Genomic DNA, 17,861 nt, shown 5'->3' with positions numbered 1-17,861 from the left:
GAAAAACATGTATGCAATGCATGTTATTTCTAAAATTTCCACATGTTATTATTACTTAATAAAAGTAATAGATTTAAAAATATTTTGTATTTATTAAGATAATACTCCCTCCATCCCGTGAAGCTTTACTAGTATTTTTTTTCGGGTTGTCCCACAAAGTTTGAACACTTTACTTATATGGCAAAAGTTTTTCCCTTTATTCACTTTTTCACCAACCATACTTAACACACAAAATACCAATTTCTTTAAACTCATGACGAAAAGAAACTGCTCAAGTTTCGCGGGACGGAGGGAATATTAAATTTATAATACTCCCGGTCTGTAAATCGCACGGGAGGTGTACTAATTTTTTCTTCAAACCCGCGCCATCCCATATGTGATGCACTCTTATAGGACGAATGGAGTATGACTTTTGGTCATAGTAATATGATTTTTTTAATAGAAAATATGACTTTTTATAATACTCTCTCCGTTCCTCAGACTAAGTTTATCAGCAACCACCCAACCATCCAACCATCTTCAATATTTAATTAATTTCTCTCTCTTCTACATCACCAATATTCATCCCAACCCAACCACTTCTATTTTTATTGGTCTATCAATGACCACCCAACCATCCAACCACAACATTATATATAATTATTTTGTTATTATTTTTAATCGTAATAATTTTAGTAATATTAAATATAAATTAAAATATTACAAAAAAATTAAAATGAAAAAAAAATAACAAACTAATAAAAATTTAAATTACGACAAACTAAAAATAGAAATTACAACAAGATTTGGATAATAGTCTTGGGAGGGGTTGAAATTTTGAGAGTTGAAGAAAGAATTATTGCTTGGATCCATTGAAAAATAGAGAAAGAAATATTAGATGTTATATGTAGAGAATGAAAATGGAAGAATTTGAAGGTGTGTTGAAATATAGCAAGAGTGGTCTCTATTTAAAGAGAACGAGAAAATATAAATTTTGGTATTTTTTATATATTTTTTTAATATTTTATATAAAAGATATAATGATTTTTATCAATTATCTAAATAAAATCTAATGAACCAATTAAATCTTGACAAATGTCATTCCACCATTCATCCAAGCTAGATGAGAGAGAGAGAGAGAGACCACCCATGGTCTCTTATTTCTCCCGGTCGACCACCTCAAGGCCACCCTATTTTAATTTTTTATTTTTTTATTCCAATTATCATATGTGGCAAGAGACCTGGTCTCTCTTTTTGCACTGATAATCCTAGTCTCAAACATCTTCCTTTTTTTCTATTTTGGACCGTCCCCAAAACATCTTTCTAACCTACTTTTGAAAATAATTGCATTCACTATTAGTACTCTTACAATCTTCACTTTTTGTTGGACTCATTTTCCACTCATCAAAAACATAATTAACTTTTATTAAAACTCATGCCACCATCCCTTAGGAAAATGTTTGAGGGACGGAGCACGGAGGAGTAGTTTATATGACTTTTGGTAATAGTAAATATAGATTTTCATAGGAAACAATAGGGCCGAATGGCCCTATTTAACATACAAAATCAAATTTTGTCCACCATTTGAAAAAACATAAATTTTGGCCATTTTTTGTATGTCATGACTATTCTACCCTTCTCTCTCTCTCCTCTCTCTTTCTCATCTCCATCTCTCTTTCTCTCTCCAGCGGCTCCTCTCTCTTTCTCATCTCCAGCGGTTGCGCGGCAGCGGCGCCGAGCTTGGAGAATTCGTCGGAGCTCTCGCGGCGGTGGTGGAGGAGATCCTCCCTCTCTCTCTCTCCAGCGCGCGGCGGCGGCAAATCTGGTCTGATGAGGCGGCGGCGGTGGATCTGATCTGGTCATTGCGCCGCCTCCTCCATCGACAGATCTGATCTCCGCCTCCTTCGATTTCAGCCATGGCAGATCTGATCTGATCTGTGTGCTGCACGTATGGCACTTATGGCACTATTCGTGCCATAAGTGCACACTTCCCCCTAGGGTTTAGATATTCCGGCCATTTAGGGTTTAGATTATCCATTTGAGGTTTAGATGTTCCATTTATGGTTTAAATTATCCATTTAGGGTTTAAATGATGTTTTTGTTTCTGTATTTGTGCTGCACGTATGGCAGTTATGGCACTATTAGTGCCATAAGTGCCCAAAATGATTATTTTACTTGGTTTTATTTTGGATTTCCGTTGGCACTTATGGCACTAATAGTGCCATAAGTGCCTAACCCGACCCGGCACGCGACCCGCGTGCCTGATCCTACCCGGTCCGCCTCATTAAGGGTAAAAACGTCCAAATCAATAAAAATGGCCAAACTTTGTGTTTTTTCAATGTGTGGCCATAAATTGTGTTTTATACTTCATTTTGGCTACTTCAAAATTTTACTCTTTTCATAATAGCAACCATACAGAAAGCATATCGAATTATTTGACCTTTTAAATATGAATTTTCATAATAGCAAGCATATTGAATTATTTAATAATATGACTTCTTTTAATAGTAAATATGATATTATTTGTATGAGATAACACTTAATAGTAAATAGGCCTCTTCGGAATAAGACTTGCATTCATATCAAATAAGACTTTTGTTCATTGTATATAATATTTTTTCTAATATGATTTTTATATATCGCATAGTAAATATCATTTTTTCTAATCGTAAATTATGACATTTTCTAATAGTTAATATGACTTTTCATAATATCAAATATATAAAATTTCTTAATAGGAAATATGACTTTTTCTAATAGAATTACTTATTTGTTCATCAAACAAGACGTTTGTTCATCGTATAGTAAATATGATTTTATCAAATCATAAATATGATATTTTCTAATAGTTAATATGACTTTTGGTCATAGTAAATACTCCCTCCGTTCCAACTTTTTGTATCCACTTTTAGTAGTATTTACTACTAAAAGTGGATACAAAAAGCTGGGACGGATGGAGTATTACTTTTCATAATACCAAGCATATAGAATTACTTAATAGGAAGTATGACTTTTTTTATAATATCAAAACATACTACTCCCTCCGTCCCATTATAAGTGGATCAAAACTTTTCGGCACTGAAATTAAGAAGAATGTGTAAATTTGTTAAAAGTGGTAGGACCTACACTTTTTTAAGGGTTAAATTTTTTTAATTATGGAAACATGCCACTTATAGTGGGACGGCCCAAAATGAAATTCATGTCATTTTTAGTGGGACGGAGGAAGTATATTATTTGGATCGTTATCCTCGTTTTTCTTTCACCAAAATACATGAGTTTTAAGAAATTAGTTTGGTTTGTTGTGAGTGGAATAAAAGTCTCACTCTTATTGTTGTAATAAAGAGATGGTTGAGTGTGTTATGAGTGGAATTAGCGCAACACCTACAATGTCAAGTGTTAGAGTTGTGTTTACTCTATTCTATGTATTGTCATTTATATAATCACTTGGTTATTCATGGATACCGTCACAGATACCAGATGTATTACCAATTGCACTAGAATATTCCTTGAAGATTCCTTTGCAGATAAACACAAAGATTATTGAAGTTTTTGATTCTTGATTCGAGATATATTCGAAGTAGACTTATTATACCTATTGGATTGACTTAAAGCTTATTGTGGACGAGTTCTAATCGAAGAAGGAGTCCTTGATTTCTTCTCTATATAAGTTGTATTCTTTCTGAAGTCAGGGTTGGTCTCTTGTGCATTTTATCAAGCAGTTTGTGAGTGCAATACGTTTTTGTTGAGAGAACATCATAGATTCATTTTTATGTTCTAGTATTTCTTACTTTGCTTTTACTATTGTTGATAGCAAAGTAATTTCAGTTTATCTCCTTTGTGAGTTGAAGGTTGTGTTGTAAGGGAGTAATTACTTAGAAGGTTAGTGTTATCTAGCTTTCGACGTTTTACTAGTGTTGAAGTTTTGGAAAATTATAGAGGCTTTGAAGATTGAGTTTTGTGTAAGTCCTGCAGTAATTTAATCTCTCATACTGATTCGTTTTTCCTGGCAAGGCCCCCCAGACGTAGGTTGTTTAACCAAACTGGGTTACCAATTCTGATGTTCATATTTTGTTACTGTTCTTGTTACTCTCTTTGTTACAGTTTCTTGCTAGGTACTAACGTTGGTATTTGCGAGAGTTTTATGTGTATCTGGACAGGTAGGTCTTTCATCAAGTATGGTAAATAGTATTAATTAATGAGTTGTATGTGTATACTTATCAAAAAGGAAAATGGATATGCATTTTAGAGACAAGCCAAAAAAAAAAAAACATGGCTATGAATTTCACGAACAAGGGAGTACTATTTTGTATAAAATGAAGAGAAAAATATTTTACTTTAAAACTTCTTACTTGTAAAATATAGTACCCTTCGTCCCATTATTCATGACACGTATTCCATTTTGAGTTGTCCCAACCTACATGACACGTTTCTATTTTAGGAAATAATAAGGGGTCACTTAAATCTTAATTAATCCCTAATTAACTGCCTAAATAAAATCATCCTTAACTATTTTGCATCTCTCTCTCTCTCTACTTCTGCGGTCCACCTCTCCATCTCTGAATTTCCCTCTTCTTCATCCCTCCATCTTTAAACCCAAGCGCCGCCTACCACCGGCTCAATGGCCTCCCTTCTCATCCACCATCCGCCTCCCTTCTCTCTTCAAAGTTCTCGCCCACCATCGCCGTTGATCTGCAGCCTCCACACCCTCGCGCCCCCCAGATCTGTCCGCCGTCAACCCGCGTCGCCTCCACTGCCCTCACCACCCCTGCACCACCCACGTCGTCGTCGGCACCACCCATGCCATCGCGGGTCTCAAGAACGGCGGCACGATTCCTTGCCTCCACCGCCTCTGAGTTTAGCGTCGCCGTCCCCTCCACCTCCACCTAGCGCCGCCTCAACTCTCTCTCTCTCCGTCGAAGAGCTCTAGATCGCCGCCTTCAATCGATGAAATTCTCTCACATACAGAGCCCTAGATCCCCAATTTTTCCCACCGCGACCTAGCCCCTACCTCCCTATCTCTCACTCCTTCATCCTGCTGGACGAACAACAGCGACATCATGCTGCCGCCGTCGCCGGGATCTCGAGGAGCTTGCGCAGGAGCGGCGCGGCGCGGCTTGCTCGCTACAACAAGAAGCCGAACATTGGGAATGAAATTAGGGTTTGTAGATTTGGGGGTTTGATTTGGTTTGCTCTGTTGTTGTTCCTGTGTATGTGTGTCGTTGTTGGAGAGGGTTAGCTAGGATGGAAAGACGAAGTGAATTGAAGTGAATTGACGAAGGGGAAGGGAAGTTGCCGGCGCCAGAGACGAAGAGAAGTCAGCGGCGCCGGTGCCGGAGATAAGAAAATATGAAATTATTTAATTTCAGTTTGATGTTAATTACAAAATGTTGTTAATAAACAATCCCTAAGCATAATCTTAAACGTGAGGACTACACAATTTGATTCCTTAATTTTATTTTATTAATCTCCGGAACAGTAACGTCTCATAAATAATGGGACGGAGGGAGTACATTTTAAACAAATTACATAAAGCTCTTGTCATGATTTTTTTTAGAATAGTTCTCTTCATGATTTTTAATTTGATATGTATGTTGAATATTTTATCATTAATCAAATTACATGTCTTTTAGGAAAAAATGAGAAAACAATGAGAATTAAAAAAGATAAAAATAAATAAAGAAAATTATGTTATTTTGGAAAATTTTCCATTTTTGGATTTAAAATTTCTATATTTAGAGAGAAAAAAGTTATTATTAAAAATATAAAATTAAATACAAAAAATTATAAAAATGATTTCAAAAAATAAAAAATAAAATTACACAAATTTGACATTGAATAAAAAAAGAATTACGGTGAAATTTTAAATCACTAACTATATATATGTATAATGATTTCTTCGTCGTCCATCACTATATCGTATAGTTGCCAAAACCTACTTCCCCCAAATTGGAATGAGATTCAGTGTACCACACTTTATGTCTCACTTTGTGTCTCACTTTTATTTTTTTTTTCTTATATACCGTTTCTTCAATTTTAATTTTGTATGCTTTAGTTTAATTTTGTGATTATTAATTAGAGTTTATTCCATTAATTTAGGGTATATAATTATTTTTTATCATTTAATTTCACTTTAGCTAATAATAGGTTGATAAATTCAAAATCATGGTATATACTTTTAAAAAACATTATTTTTAAAATAAAAATTAAATATAATTCATAGTATTATAATAAATTTTATTTTTATAAAAAATATTTTTAAAATAATAGATATAAACATGAGACATAGTGACACACATAAAATTAGAGTAAAATTTTGAAGTATCCAAAACGAAGCATAAAACACAATTTATTGCCACACATTGAAAAAACACAAATTTTGGTCATTTTTATTGATTTGGACGTTTTTATCCTTAATGAGGCGGACCGGGTATGATCAGGCACGCGGGTCGTGTGTCGGGTCGGGTTAGGCACTTATGGCACTATTAGTGCCATAAGTGCCAAGATTTTACTTTGGTTTTATTTTGGATTTCCGATGGCACTTATGGCACTAATAGTGCCATAAGTGCCATCGGAAATCCAAAATAAAGCCATAAATGCCATCGGAAATCCAAAATAAAACCAAGTAAAATAGTCATCTTGGCACTTATGGCACTAATAGTGCCAACGGAAATTCAAAATAAAACCAAGTAAAATGATCATTTGGACACTTATGGCACTAAATACAGAAACAACATCATTTAAACCCTAAATGGAACATCTAAACCCTAAATGGATAATCTAAACCCTAAATAGAACATCTAAACCCAAAATGGATAATCTAAACCCTAAATGGAATATCTAAACCCTAGGGGGAAGTGTGCACTTATGGCACTAATAGTGCCATACGTGCAACACAGATCAGATCAGATCAGATCTGTCGATGGCTGAAATCGAAGGAGGCGAAGATCAGATCTGCCGATGGAGGAGGCGGCGCAACGATCAGATCAGATCCACCGCCGCCGCCTCATCAGATCAGATCCACCGCCGCCTTATCAGTTCAGATCTGCCTTCGCCGCCGCCTCATCCTCCGCCACCTAACCGACCTCCTCCACGCCGCCGATTTCAGAGGACCGGATCTCCTCCACCGCCGCCGCCTCATCCTCTACTCCGACGAAGTCTGCCCAAGCCGCGAGAGCTCCGACGAATTCTTCGGCGCCGCTGGAGAGAGAGAGAGAGGGAGATGAGAAAGAGAGATGAGAGAGCGGCAACCGAGATGAGAAAGAGAGAGGAAAGAGCGGCAGCCGAGATGAGAAATAGAGAGGAGAGAGAGAGAAGGGTAGAATAGTCATGACATACAAAAAATGGCCAAAATTTATGTTTTTTCAAATGGTGGACAAAATTTGATGTTGTATGTTGAATAGGGTCATTTGACCCTATTATCTCCATAAAATTATGGGACATTGGATCTCATCCCAAAACATTCACGTGCTCATTAGGTTTATCTTGTGCGATTTTTTATATGTAGTTACGAGGTTATTTTAATGAGATTCATTTAAAATGCATATAAATAGTGATTGTGGAACCCTCCTAGTCACGGAAAAAAAAAAAAAAAAAAAAGATACACATTCTATTGAAGTGATTTCGTATGATAGAAATAAATTCGAGCAGCCTTCTCTTCCAAATTTGGATGCTTCAACTGACAAAATTCCAATCTCGTATTCCATATTCTGCTTGTGTAATTTAAAATAAAGGTTATGGTCACGAGTTCTTGACCAACAATTCTCTCAAATTGCAATATCAAGATATGATGGAAAGAAGAAAATCCAAAAAAGTTCATGACAAAATTGATCACATTCAATGAAAAAGGCCTAACATGAGTTTGAACTTTAGTAGCAGTAGAAGAGAAAGACTTTAAGGAGAAGTTGGGAGCAGCAGCCTGAGAGAGGTGATGATTATGGGAGAATTATGGCATTAATTGTGGGAGGGAGGTGCAAAAAGTTAATTTTCCTTGATCAACAAGACTAACTTTAATTATGCATGCACATAGCCCCACAATCAATCATTTTTTTCCCGTTTGCTGGATTCATACTCACGCATCCTATGCATATAATTTTTTTTTTCATGATCTATCTCTTATGCATGAAATAAATCGAATGGATCAAACTAGTACATTATTTATTCACACAGAAATAGAAAACGATTAATGTATGTAAACCACATAAAATACCTAATATATTAAGTTAGATTAGTTTTTTTTTTTCAGGATTCTGTAAATTTATATTATGGGTGTAAATAGAAGATATAGAGATTATTTTGTTTGAAGAAAAATATTGGACCCCTAGCTCGCCTTTCCAAAAAGGTAACAGAAGAGGGTGGAAAAGGTAAACAAGCATAGAAAGCTGGGCAAAAGGAAAGGGAAAAACTCATGCAAAAATAGCAACTGAACGTCCTCTTTGGCTGTAAATTTATCATAAGAAAAAGAAGGATAAACAAAATTTCACCCTTTAAATTCTTCTTTTCTTTTCCCACATTTTCTATTTGACCTTTACTCATTCCTCATTTACACTACAAAGGAGGGATAATATTATCCCTACTTTGTAGTGTAAATGAGCAATTAGTAAGGGTCACGTAGGAAATGTGAGAAAAGAAAGGAAGGATTTAAAGGATGAAATTTTGTTAACCCTTCCTTTTCCCATGATAAATTTACAACCAAAGATAACGCACCCTGAGAAGAAAAAACCAAAAACGTGGCAAGAAAAAAAAGATCACCACACTACATGCTTTTGTTTTTTTGATAAATTAACAATATTAAATAAAGAAATTTAAAAGCCTTTTCACAGGGACTTGAACCCAAGACCTTTGACCTTAAGCATAAACTCTTTACCGCTTGGCCAACACACGCACACCACTACCTACTTATTTCTTCGTTGATAATTTGAATTTAGGCCTAAGAACAAGAAAATGAAAGATTTATGTGTTCTTAAAACAACTAGCACATGACAGTAAGTCTGCAACTATCAGACAGAACTAACTAAAGATTCTAACTTTTCTCATCTTAAAAGATTAGAATTCCACCCAAGAGAGAGAGAGAGAGAAATATAAGAATTCCACCTTACAAGAAAACATAACCTTCTACCTACATCTTGCTTGTCCTAACAAATGCAAAGATTGTTTTGCCTTGTGGGGGTGGTGATGATTGATGGGTAGGGTGGGATGGGAGCAAGGTATGCACTTCTTTTTTCTCTTTTGTTATTTTCTATTTTCAATATTTTCGACTAGATATCTAAATTTTGTTTAATTAATGGTAATTTATCCAAGATTTGCACTTTTGATGACAACGAAGAACCACTCAATTGGTAACATGTTTCCCTCTCCAAACCTTTAGGTTGGGGGTTCGAATCTACACGAAGGAAAAATGAGAAAATATTATTGATCCTCATTTTTAAAAAAAAGAAGAGAAAAGAAAAAGATACGCACTTTTTAATGTTTAAATTCAAATATAAGTCAATATGGTCCCTCTCTTCGAAGGTAACCAAGACCGGAGCTCAATCATCACTCATAATTACTTGTCCCAAAAATAGCTTAATCTAACACAGCATGCAATGTAACGGTCAAAAGTTTACTTTTTTATTACTTCAATCAACAGCTTCACCTCTCATTGCTCTCTTCTTGCTTCCTCTCTCTCTTCTGCAACCTCTTCTCTCTCCTCAAGAACTAAATAGCATTAGTAGATTTCTGTGATCAACTGAGCTCACATTCCTACTTTATGGAGCATCGGTTCTTGAACTGCCTTAGCTTATTACTATTTTCAGCATGCATCAGGCTCACTCTATGCTACCAAGATGGTAAATGACTTCCCTCTAGTTAAAAATTTGAAATTATTCATATTATTGCAACTGTGTTAAAAAGACAGTATCTTGAAGCATGATCAACTAGTTAGAAAATTTTCACAACAAAAAATGTGCATGATGCTACAAGAAAAGATGCAAAATTGAGTGCATACCTTACAAAATTTGTTTCCTTCGCTGCTTTCACTAGGATTCTTGAGCTTAACATGCGGCGGAAGCGTGAGCTATGTGGATTCCTCCAACGTTTCATGGAGAGGAGATGGATATTATGTGAACAAAGGGAACTTGAGCAGTGTTGTTTTCTCAGAGGGTGCGTCCTCGGCCACTCTCTCTGTCCGATTCTTCCCTGATTCTTCGGGCAGAAATTGCTACAGGCTGCCATTGCAGAACACTTCATCTCTGGTTCTAGTGAGGAGCAAGTTTGTGTACAAGAACTATGATGGCCTTGCAAAGCCCCCTGTGTTCTCTGTCTCTCTTGGCACAGCTATCACCACCACTGTCAATCTTGCTCACACTGATCCTTGGATTGAGGAATTCGTGTGGCCGGCTAGTAAGGATGTGCTGCCCTTGTGCTTCCATTCCATCCCGAATGGTGGATTCCCGGTCATCTCGACTCTTGAGCTCCGGCCCCTGCCTCCGGGGGCTTACAGCGCTGCATTGGGAGATTGGAGCAGTAAGCTTATGAGGAAGGCGTATCGTATCAACTGTGGCTATGTTGATGGACCACTAAGGTTTGTGTGTGTGTGTGTGTGTGTGTGTGTTTTGATTGTGTTAAGGTTATGTGGTGATGATTGTTTCTTGGCAAAAAATGAAGGTACCCACTTGATCCATATGATAGAATATGGGATGCTGATGAAGATTTCTCGCCTTACCACGTCTCGTCTGGATTCGACATTGAGAGCAACTTCAGCCTGTCCGGCATCAAGGAGAGCCCCCCGTCTGCTATACTGCAGACTGGGCGCGTTTTAGCCCGGTGGAACAGCCTCGTGTACGGGCTGCCTCTAGACAACCTGGGAGACTACCATGTTGTTCTGTACTTTGCTGGCATTCTGCCAGTCTCCCCATCTTTCGATGTGTTGATCAACGGGGACGTCGTCTACTCAAACTACACGGTGGCACGCTGGGAAGCAAGTAGTCTCTTCTTCACTGTGAGAGGGATCAGGAGCTTGAACATCACCTTGAAGGCCATCGCCTACTATCCATTGGTGAATGCCCTTGAGGTTTATGAGATTCTTGATGTTCCCTTGGAGACTTCTTCAACTACAGGTTTGAGCTGCGTTCTTGATTTCTTGGTTTTCTTCGAGTAAAACATTAGAAAAACATCGGTCTCGTTTGCAGTTTCAGCGCTCCAGGTTATACAGCAGTCCACAGGGAGGGATCTGGGGTGGCAAGATGATCCATGCTCTCCTACACCATGGGAGCACATTGGATGTGATGGAAATCTTGTTACTTCACTGTATGCTCCCAACATCTTCTTTCTTGTTTTCGGATTGCAATCCTGGTCGAAGATGTGACGAGATCTTGGATTTCTTGCAGGAGACTTTCAGACATCAACTTGAGGAAGATCAGCCCTATATTTGGGGATCTGCTGGATCTGAAAGCACTGTAAGAGCCTTCTTTCACAAGAAAATTTTCAAACACTTGCAAGATTATGAGTTCCGATTTTCGTGGTGATTTCAGGGATCTGCACAACACTTCTCTTGCTGGAGAAATACAAAACTTGGGAGGCCTGCAGCATCTTGAGAAATTGTATGTATCAATCATCTCTTCTCCAAGAACTTGTCTCTTGCAGATTAGTTTCTTGAGAGAGAAATTAACAAAGTTCCAACACTTGGTTTTGATGATTTGTTGCAGGAACTTGAGCTTCAACCGGCTAACGACTTTTGGTTCTGAGCTGGAAGACTTGATGAACATTCGAGTTCTGTAAGTCTCATCACTATGACTGGAAAAAGAGCTTTGTATCTCCAATTTCCCACACGAAAAAAGGATTGAAAAACACAGTTTCTGTATGCAGGGATCTGCAGAACAATAGTCTGCAAGGAGCAGTACCTGAGAGCTTGGCAGAGCTGAAGGATCTTCATCTGTTGTAAGCCGATTTCTGCTACTAAAACAGCTACATTCGCTACCAATCCCACCTAGTAAAGCCGCGCTTTGATTAAATCATGTCTGTCATGAAAATTTGAAGGAATCTGGAGAATAACAAGCTACAAGGGCCGCTCCCACAATTACTAAACCGAGAGAGTTTAGAAGTCAGGTGATTGATTATATCAGTTCATATCTCTTTCTGCATCTGATATCTGCCTATTTTTTCTGAGCACCTTCTCTATTTTTCAGGACATCAGGGAATATATGCCTCTCCTTCTTGTTGACATGTAACGAAAGTGCAAGCAATTCTTCACTCCAAACTCCACAAGTCACAATCTTCACCCCAGGAAAGCGCAAAAACCACAGCCATCTAGGTGTTCTACTTGGTGTAGTGGGCGGAGCTGTTCTTGCTCTTTTTGCTATCGCGTTCTCAGCTCTCCGATACATCAAGAGAAAGAGAGGAGAAAGCACGTATATACCAAGTATGCCAAGCTCCACACCAATCATAATAGGGGAAAATTTTCATAATACACAGTCACACTAAGTGGATTCTTGAGTTGCTTTGAATTTTTTTAGGATCTGAAGTGGACATGCATACCTGGGGTTCAGCAAGAGTTTTCACCTACAAGGAGATCAAAACAACCACAAACAATTTCAAAGAGGCCATAGGCCGTGGTAGCTTTGGCTGTGTGTACGCTGGCAAGCTCCCGGGTGGCAGACTCGTAGCTGTTAAAGTTCGGTTTGACAAAACTCAGCTCGGAGGTGAATCTTTCATCAATGAGGTACAAACATGATGATGCGCCTACTGTTGGAAAGTTAGGTTGCAAGAAGTTGGTTTGTGCTGACTTTAACCAAACTTTGTCTTCAGGTGTCCCTTCTGTCACAAATTCGCCACCAGAATCTTGTATCCTTGGAGGGATTCTGCTGTGAATCAAAGCACCAAATTCTTGTGTACGAGTTCTTACCGGGAGGGTCCTTGGCTGATAACCTTTATGGTAATATTACCGCGTTGTTACTTTTTTTACTAATCAATATCTGTTTTCCTTGAGTAATTAGTCTAGCATTTTAACTCCAACAGGGGTTCAAAGTAAGAAACTGACACTAAGTTGGGTGCGTAGGCTGAAAATTGCTGTGGATGCTGCAAAAGGTATAGGTTACTTTCATCTTTGAAATGCTGAAAAACTGGTATACCAACCAAATAAATGAAAAGTTAGGCTTGTCTAGACCTAAAAACCTGCCTGTTTTGGCATAGGTTTGGACTACCTACACAATGGAAGTGATCTACGGATAATTCATCGTGACGTGAAGAGCAGCAATATTCTTTTAGACACAGAAATGAATGCTAAAGTTTGTGATTTTGGCCTTTCTAAGCAAGTGACTCAATCAGATGCATCTCATGTCACTACTATAGTAAAAGGCACTGCAGGCTATCTAGATCCAGAGTAACCTCTCTCTCTCAGACACATGCGCGCGTGCGCACGCACATAGATAGATAGCTGTACGCTTGAACTAATCGAACGTTGTTGCAGGTACTATTCCACTCAACAGTTAACAGAGAAGAGTGACGTCTATAGCTTTGGAGTTGTACTTCTCGAGCTGATCTGTGGCAGAGAGCCGCTCACTCACACAGGCACTCCAGATTCCTTCAATTTGGTTCTTTGGGTATGTAGATTTAATGATAATGTGATATTTTTTTAATGATATTTAGCGTACCTTAGGATTTGAGAGCTTGTCTGATCCAAGGAGGGATGTAACAGTTGGTGATGAAAGTGTTTCAATTGATTGCAGGCTAAGCCATACTTGCAGGCTGGCGCATTTGAGATTGTGGATGAGAGCTTAAAGGGGAGCTTTGACGCAGAAAGCATGAGAAGGGCTTCTCTGATTGCTTGCAGGTCGGTCGAAAGGGATGCTCTGCGTAGGCCGAGTATATCGGAAGTGGTAGCTGAGCTCAAAGAAGCTTACAATCGCCAGCTCAACTATCTTGGATCCTCTGCTGCAAATTGAGAGATATCGACTGGCATTTTGCACACCTCAGGGCAATTCGCCTCATTGGAGACGGGGGGAGGAGGAAGACGAAGAAGGGAGGAGGGAGGCATGAGTTTGTAACTTATTGTGTGAGATAGTGAGAGAGAAACAGAGATGATAGCTTACTCAAATACTGGAGGCCAAGTTATGTGGAATTCGTATTTCTGCACTCTGCAAACTGTTACAATAAATATTCATCTTTTGCATTATACAGCTGCTTCAAGAGAATAGTGAAACAAGAGTAATCTCCTTTCAACTAATCACGATACTGCCTACCAACGATTGAGCTCAACTGATGATTGAGATCTGCCACGAGCATGGTTTGCTTGCTCGTCTCGTCTGTCCACCCCCAAGATATGTACGCAAAGCCAAAAAACGAGCATAACTAACTTGAGTAGCGACTTCGCAGATAGAGGATTAGTGCTGTCAGAACAGCCAAAGCATATGGAAACACAGTCCAAATTCCCTGAAAGAAGCAAGATTATATTAGAATAGTTATGACAAAGTTCTGCTTATCATGGCAGAAAACATAAAACAGAAAACAAGAGCTCACCACTACCGTGGCGACAGTTGCAAGTGCAAAGACTGGACGTTCTCGTAGCAAGAATCCAATTACCAACTGAACAAGAGAAAACACTGTCAAGGCCCAAGGAAGGGAGCCATATGTTTTTCGAGTAATTTCTATTTTCATAGTCATTTGATGATTGCAAATACCTGTACTGGAAGAGTTATGAGTCCACCACAGCAGACACCGGCAAAGAAACATTCTGGTGATATACCCTGCAATCAGATTGAAGCAAAACAATAAGTTCCAGACCAAATGTAGGTCTAAGATTGTGCGTTTGCTGCAGAGAAGAACAATATTTCCATTTGTTGTACCAGTGTCGTAAAAAGCATTTCCAGATTTTCAAGACATCCAATTTACAGATGAAGAAATAAAAGAAAAATAGAATCAAGTAAGAGTTGATTACTGACCATTGCCCCAGCAAGAAAAGCTGTGGGGTTTCTTACTCCAAGAGAAAATCGTTCCACTGCAAAATGTGAGAATTCATCAACCTGAATTAGAAAGTGTAGGATTTACAAAAATTACTCGATCTACATTATTTTTTCAACCACACATCTACCTCCTCGATAATGGTCTAATTAAGAAGGAAAAGAAACTTCAGCTTAACTAACCGAATCCAATAAGATTCCCATATCTTTGTACAGTGCTCGAAATTTCCTTAGCTTTCTCTTCACCAACCCCTAACTAGAGTATCATGAAGGTCATATTATACACCATACACGAAGCTTACAAGTTACAAAATGTGTTGCAGCACACAAACCTTTGAAAGAACATCATCAGATGCGCTGGATTGTCTGAACATTTTTCCAAAGTAAAATGGTATCATATCACTGATGCAAACGCCCCTGAAGATTAGATACAGACAACATGTAAGCTCGGCCAGTTATACTATTTTTTGAGATACTTAGGAGCCAAAGAAGGAGAAAGACTAACCAGTATACCCACAAAACAGTGGAAAAGATGTATGGAGCATTTCTAGAAAAGGAATCCACTAGAGATTTCCATGTCCCATCCAAACAAATTAATCTTGCCAAGGTTACACCAACCTACATCATTTTAAATGACCTGATAAAAGGGAAGAATACTGAAATGAAATACAGAGATGCATCAACATATAAAATGTGACATTTGCAGACGAAAAACATACCCATATATTCAACGCCTCTTCACTTATAAACAGTCCGCACCCTGCAGCCATAAGCAACCAAAAGTAGATCCATCTGCAACCAAGAAAGCAGAGAAGCTTAATAACAATCTTATTTTTACTGAAAACTTCAAATTTTGGAAAGATGGTAACTTTTTTTCACCCCGGGGCATATTCTGGTAGCAATACTGTAAACCCAAAAGCGCGGAAACTAAAAGCAGCAGAAGGCGAGACCAAAGTGGAAGAGGTTCCATCTCGCAGAAACTGAATCCCAATTGATGTTCCCAGATTTGGGGGCTTCACACCAATTAGTACCAATGTAATCACAGCAGCTATCCCCAAAACTATCCCTAATTTCGAAAGAAACGAACTTCCACTACCACTACCACCCATTTTGTCATCTAAGCTTCCAGCAGCATTATCAACAGAAAACCTAACTGGATCCTCTGGAACAGCATCAGATTTTTCTGCACCATCACGTTGAGAGCTACAGATCCTGCAAAACAGAAGATGGTTAGAATTAAGCTTCTATCATATTCTTCACTGAAGCTCTCTCCTCTTCTCCTTTTCACAACACTTACCGAGAACGCGATGATTTGGATAAGATTTTGGCATTGCCGGAGAGAATTCTGGAACGGTTAATTGAACGGCCGAAATGCAGTCGCCGGTTGTTGGCGGAGCGGCGCGGCGGGCGCGGGAGAGCGAGGACTGAAGAAGGTCCGTTACCGAGAATAACCGCCATGAATGGCTGCTGCGACGACGGCGCAGGCCGAAAAGTGGCGGAGGTTGATAAGACTAAGAGAGGTGGTGGCTGGGCTTTCCGGTGGGCCCAAATCCGTTGACATTGGGCCACGTGTTTGGGCGGAGATAATCAGTTTTGTTTTTTACTGTATTTGATTGTTTTGAAAAAGGGATATTCGGTTTTTATATACTCCCTCCGTCCCCGAAATGGCTTCCTTTTTGGGGACGACACGAGTTTTAATAAAAAGTTGTAAAGTGTATTGATAGTGGAGAAAAAGTGACATAATTATTATTGGAAGTTGTGAAAAGTGTTATAATTAGTATTGAGAGTGGTGAAAAGTGAAAAGTAAGAATAAATAAAGTATTATTAGTGGTGGGGTAGGTTTCCAAAAATGGAAAGAAAGAAAGAGGAAGTTATTTGGGGGACGTCCCAAAATAGAAAAAGAGGAAGTTATTTTAGGGACGGAGGGAGTATTTTTTAATCTATTCCTAAGAGCATCAACAACTCTTGCACCCACTCCAACAATGGTATTGCACTCACTTGGGTGCAATGGATTTTATTTTATTTTTGATATAGTTTTATTCTAGTTTCCATTTTAAATTTACAATAATTGATAAATTAAAATTTCATTGAATTCAAATTCAAATCCTACATTGATTGAATTAAAGTTGCAATACAAGAAATTAAAATCCTAAATTACTTAAATTAAAACAAACATAAAATAAAAAATCCTAAAAATCTAGCGGATGTTGTTTCGTTGCTTGATCTCCGCCACCTTGCACATGTGAAACGCCAATTCGTCGGGATTCATTTGAGAGGTGTCCCGGCTCATCAACATGCTATCGGCGAGGTCACGTTGAACTTGGGAGAACGTTTCCATTGCAGTCACCATATTCGCCATGTACCCGAGAGCTTTTTGGTTATCCTTCGACGTCTCTTCGGCCTTTTTCTTGCCTTTCCGTTTGTCTCTCTTGGCCGCCTTTTGCCTTTGGGGCCGGGTGGAGATACTCGCGTCGCTAGAAGTCGTTGTGGGAAGACCGTCGGAGCCCTTTGATCGTTTGTCCGAATGGACATCGGAGTGGACATCCTCGCCCAGACTTGCAAATTTCTTGGACTCGCGCAAGATCTTCCATGCATGCAGATACCGGAACGGAATACGGTACTCGGCTAGCCACATTGCCTCTGCTTGCTCCACGATTTGACCATCACTCGTGCCTGATTTCCATTGATCGTGACATTTTTTGTGCATGGCCTCAAACCTCTTCGAATCCTTCGCCACCCGTTGAAAGTGAGATTTGATTTGCGTGACGTCGCGTGAAATAGATCCTCGGGGCTTTTCAGCGTTGTATTGGGTGCAGATGGAGCCCCAAAACTTCGCCCTTTTTTGGTCGACACCCACCACAGAGTCGTGGGTGTGCTCGAGATACAAACGACAAATTAGCACCGTTTCTGGCGGATAATAGTTGCTACGTTTGGTGGCCGCCGGCATAGAAG

At 38.8% G+C, this 17,861-nt stretch overlaps 2 protein-coding genes and 1 long non-coding RNA gene across 4 annotated transcripts; 1 reads left to right on the top strand and 2 right to left on the bottom strand.

Annotated features, from left to right (window-relative positions):
- Positions 1 to 9,006: 9,006 nt before the first annotated feature.
- On the bottom strand, positions 9,007 to 10,770 carry LOC131023702 (uncharacterized). The gene is made up of 3 exons (XR_009101488.1): positions 10,629 to 10,770; positions 9,962 to 10,458; positions 9,007 to 9,358 (listed from the first exon to the last, which is right to left on the bottom strand). It is a non-coding gene; the product is annotated as an uncharacterized LOC131023702 (long non-coding RNA).
- On the top strand, positions 9,494 to 14,125 carry LOC131023685 (probable LRR receptor-like serine/threonine-protein kinase At5g48740). The gene is made up of 16 exons (XM_057953249.1): positions 9,494 to 9,803; positions 9,997 to 10,537; positions 10,621 to 11,072; positions 11,145 to 11,262; positions 11,343 to 11,411; positions 11,487 to 11,555; positions 11,661 to 11,729; positions 11,821 to 11,892; positions 11,992 to 12,060; positions 12,141 to 12,373; positions 12,468 to 12,673; positions 12,760 to 12,886; positions 12,970 to 13,038; positions 13,144 to 13,333; positions 13,421 to 13,553; positions 13,680 to 14,125. The coding sequence occupies exons 1-16, from the start codon at positions 9,725 to 9,727 to the stop codon at positions 13,893 to 13,895; spliced, it is 2,712 nt and encodes a 903-aa protein (XP_057809232.1). The 5' UTR covers positions 9,494 to 9,724; the 3' UTR covers positions 13,896 to 14,125.
- LOC131023691 (uncharacterized) lies at positions 14,051 to 16,508 on the bottom strand. Of its 2 annotated transcripts, XR_009101481.1 has the most exons (11): positions 16,207 to 16,508; positions 15,789 to 16,121; positions 15,629 to 15,701; positions 15,415 to 15,527; positions 15,242 to 15,326; positions 15,093 to 15,165; positions 14,892 to 14,947; positions 14,631 to 14,696; positions 14,470 to 14,535; positions 14,193 to 14,382; positions 14,051 to 14,094 (listed from the first exon to the last, which is right to left on the bottom strand). XR_009101481.1 is itself a non-coding variant. In XM_057953261.1 (10 exons), exons 1-10 carry the CDS (start codon positions 16,365 to 16,367, stop codon positions 14,302 to 14,304), a joined length of 1,107 nt encoding a protein of 368 aa, XP_057809244.1. In that variant the 5' UTR covers positions 16,368 to 16,507; the 3' UTR covers positions 14,051 to 14,301. The 2 variants fall into 2 exon arrangements, 1 of the variants encoding a protein (XP_057809244.1); XM_057953261.1 differs by having other exon boundaries at positions 14,051 to 14,382; positions 16,207 to 16,507.
- Between the last annotated feature and the right edge of the window lie 1,353 nt (positions 16,509 to 17,861).

This window comes from Salvia miltiorrhiza, chromosome 1 (genome assembly GCF_028751815.1).
Source record: "Salvia miltiorrhiza cultivar Shanhuang (shh) chromosome 1, IMPLAD_Smil_shh, whole genome shotgun sequence".
Lineage (NCBI taxonomy): Eukaryota > Viridiplantae > Streptophyta > Magnoliopsida > Lamiales > Lamiaceae > Salvia > Salvia miltiorrhiza.
This window is presented reverse-complemented; position numbering and strand designations above follow the sequence as displayed.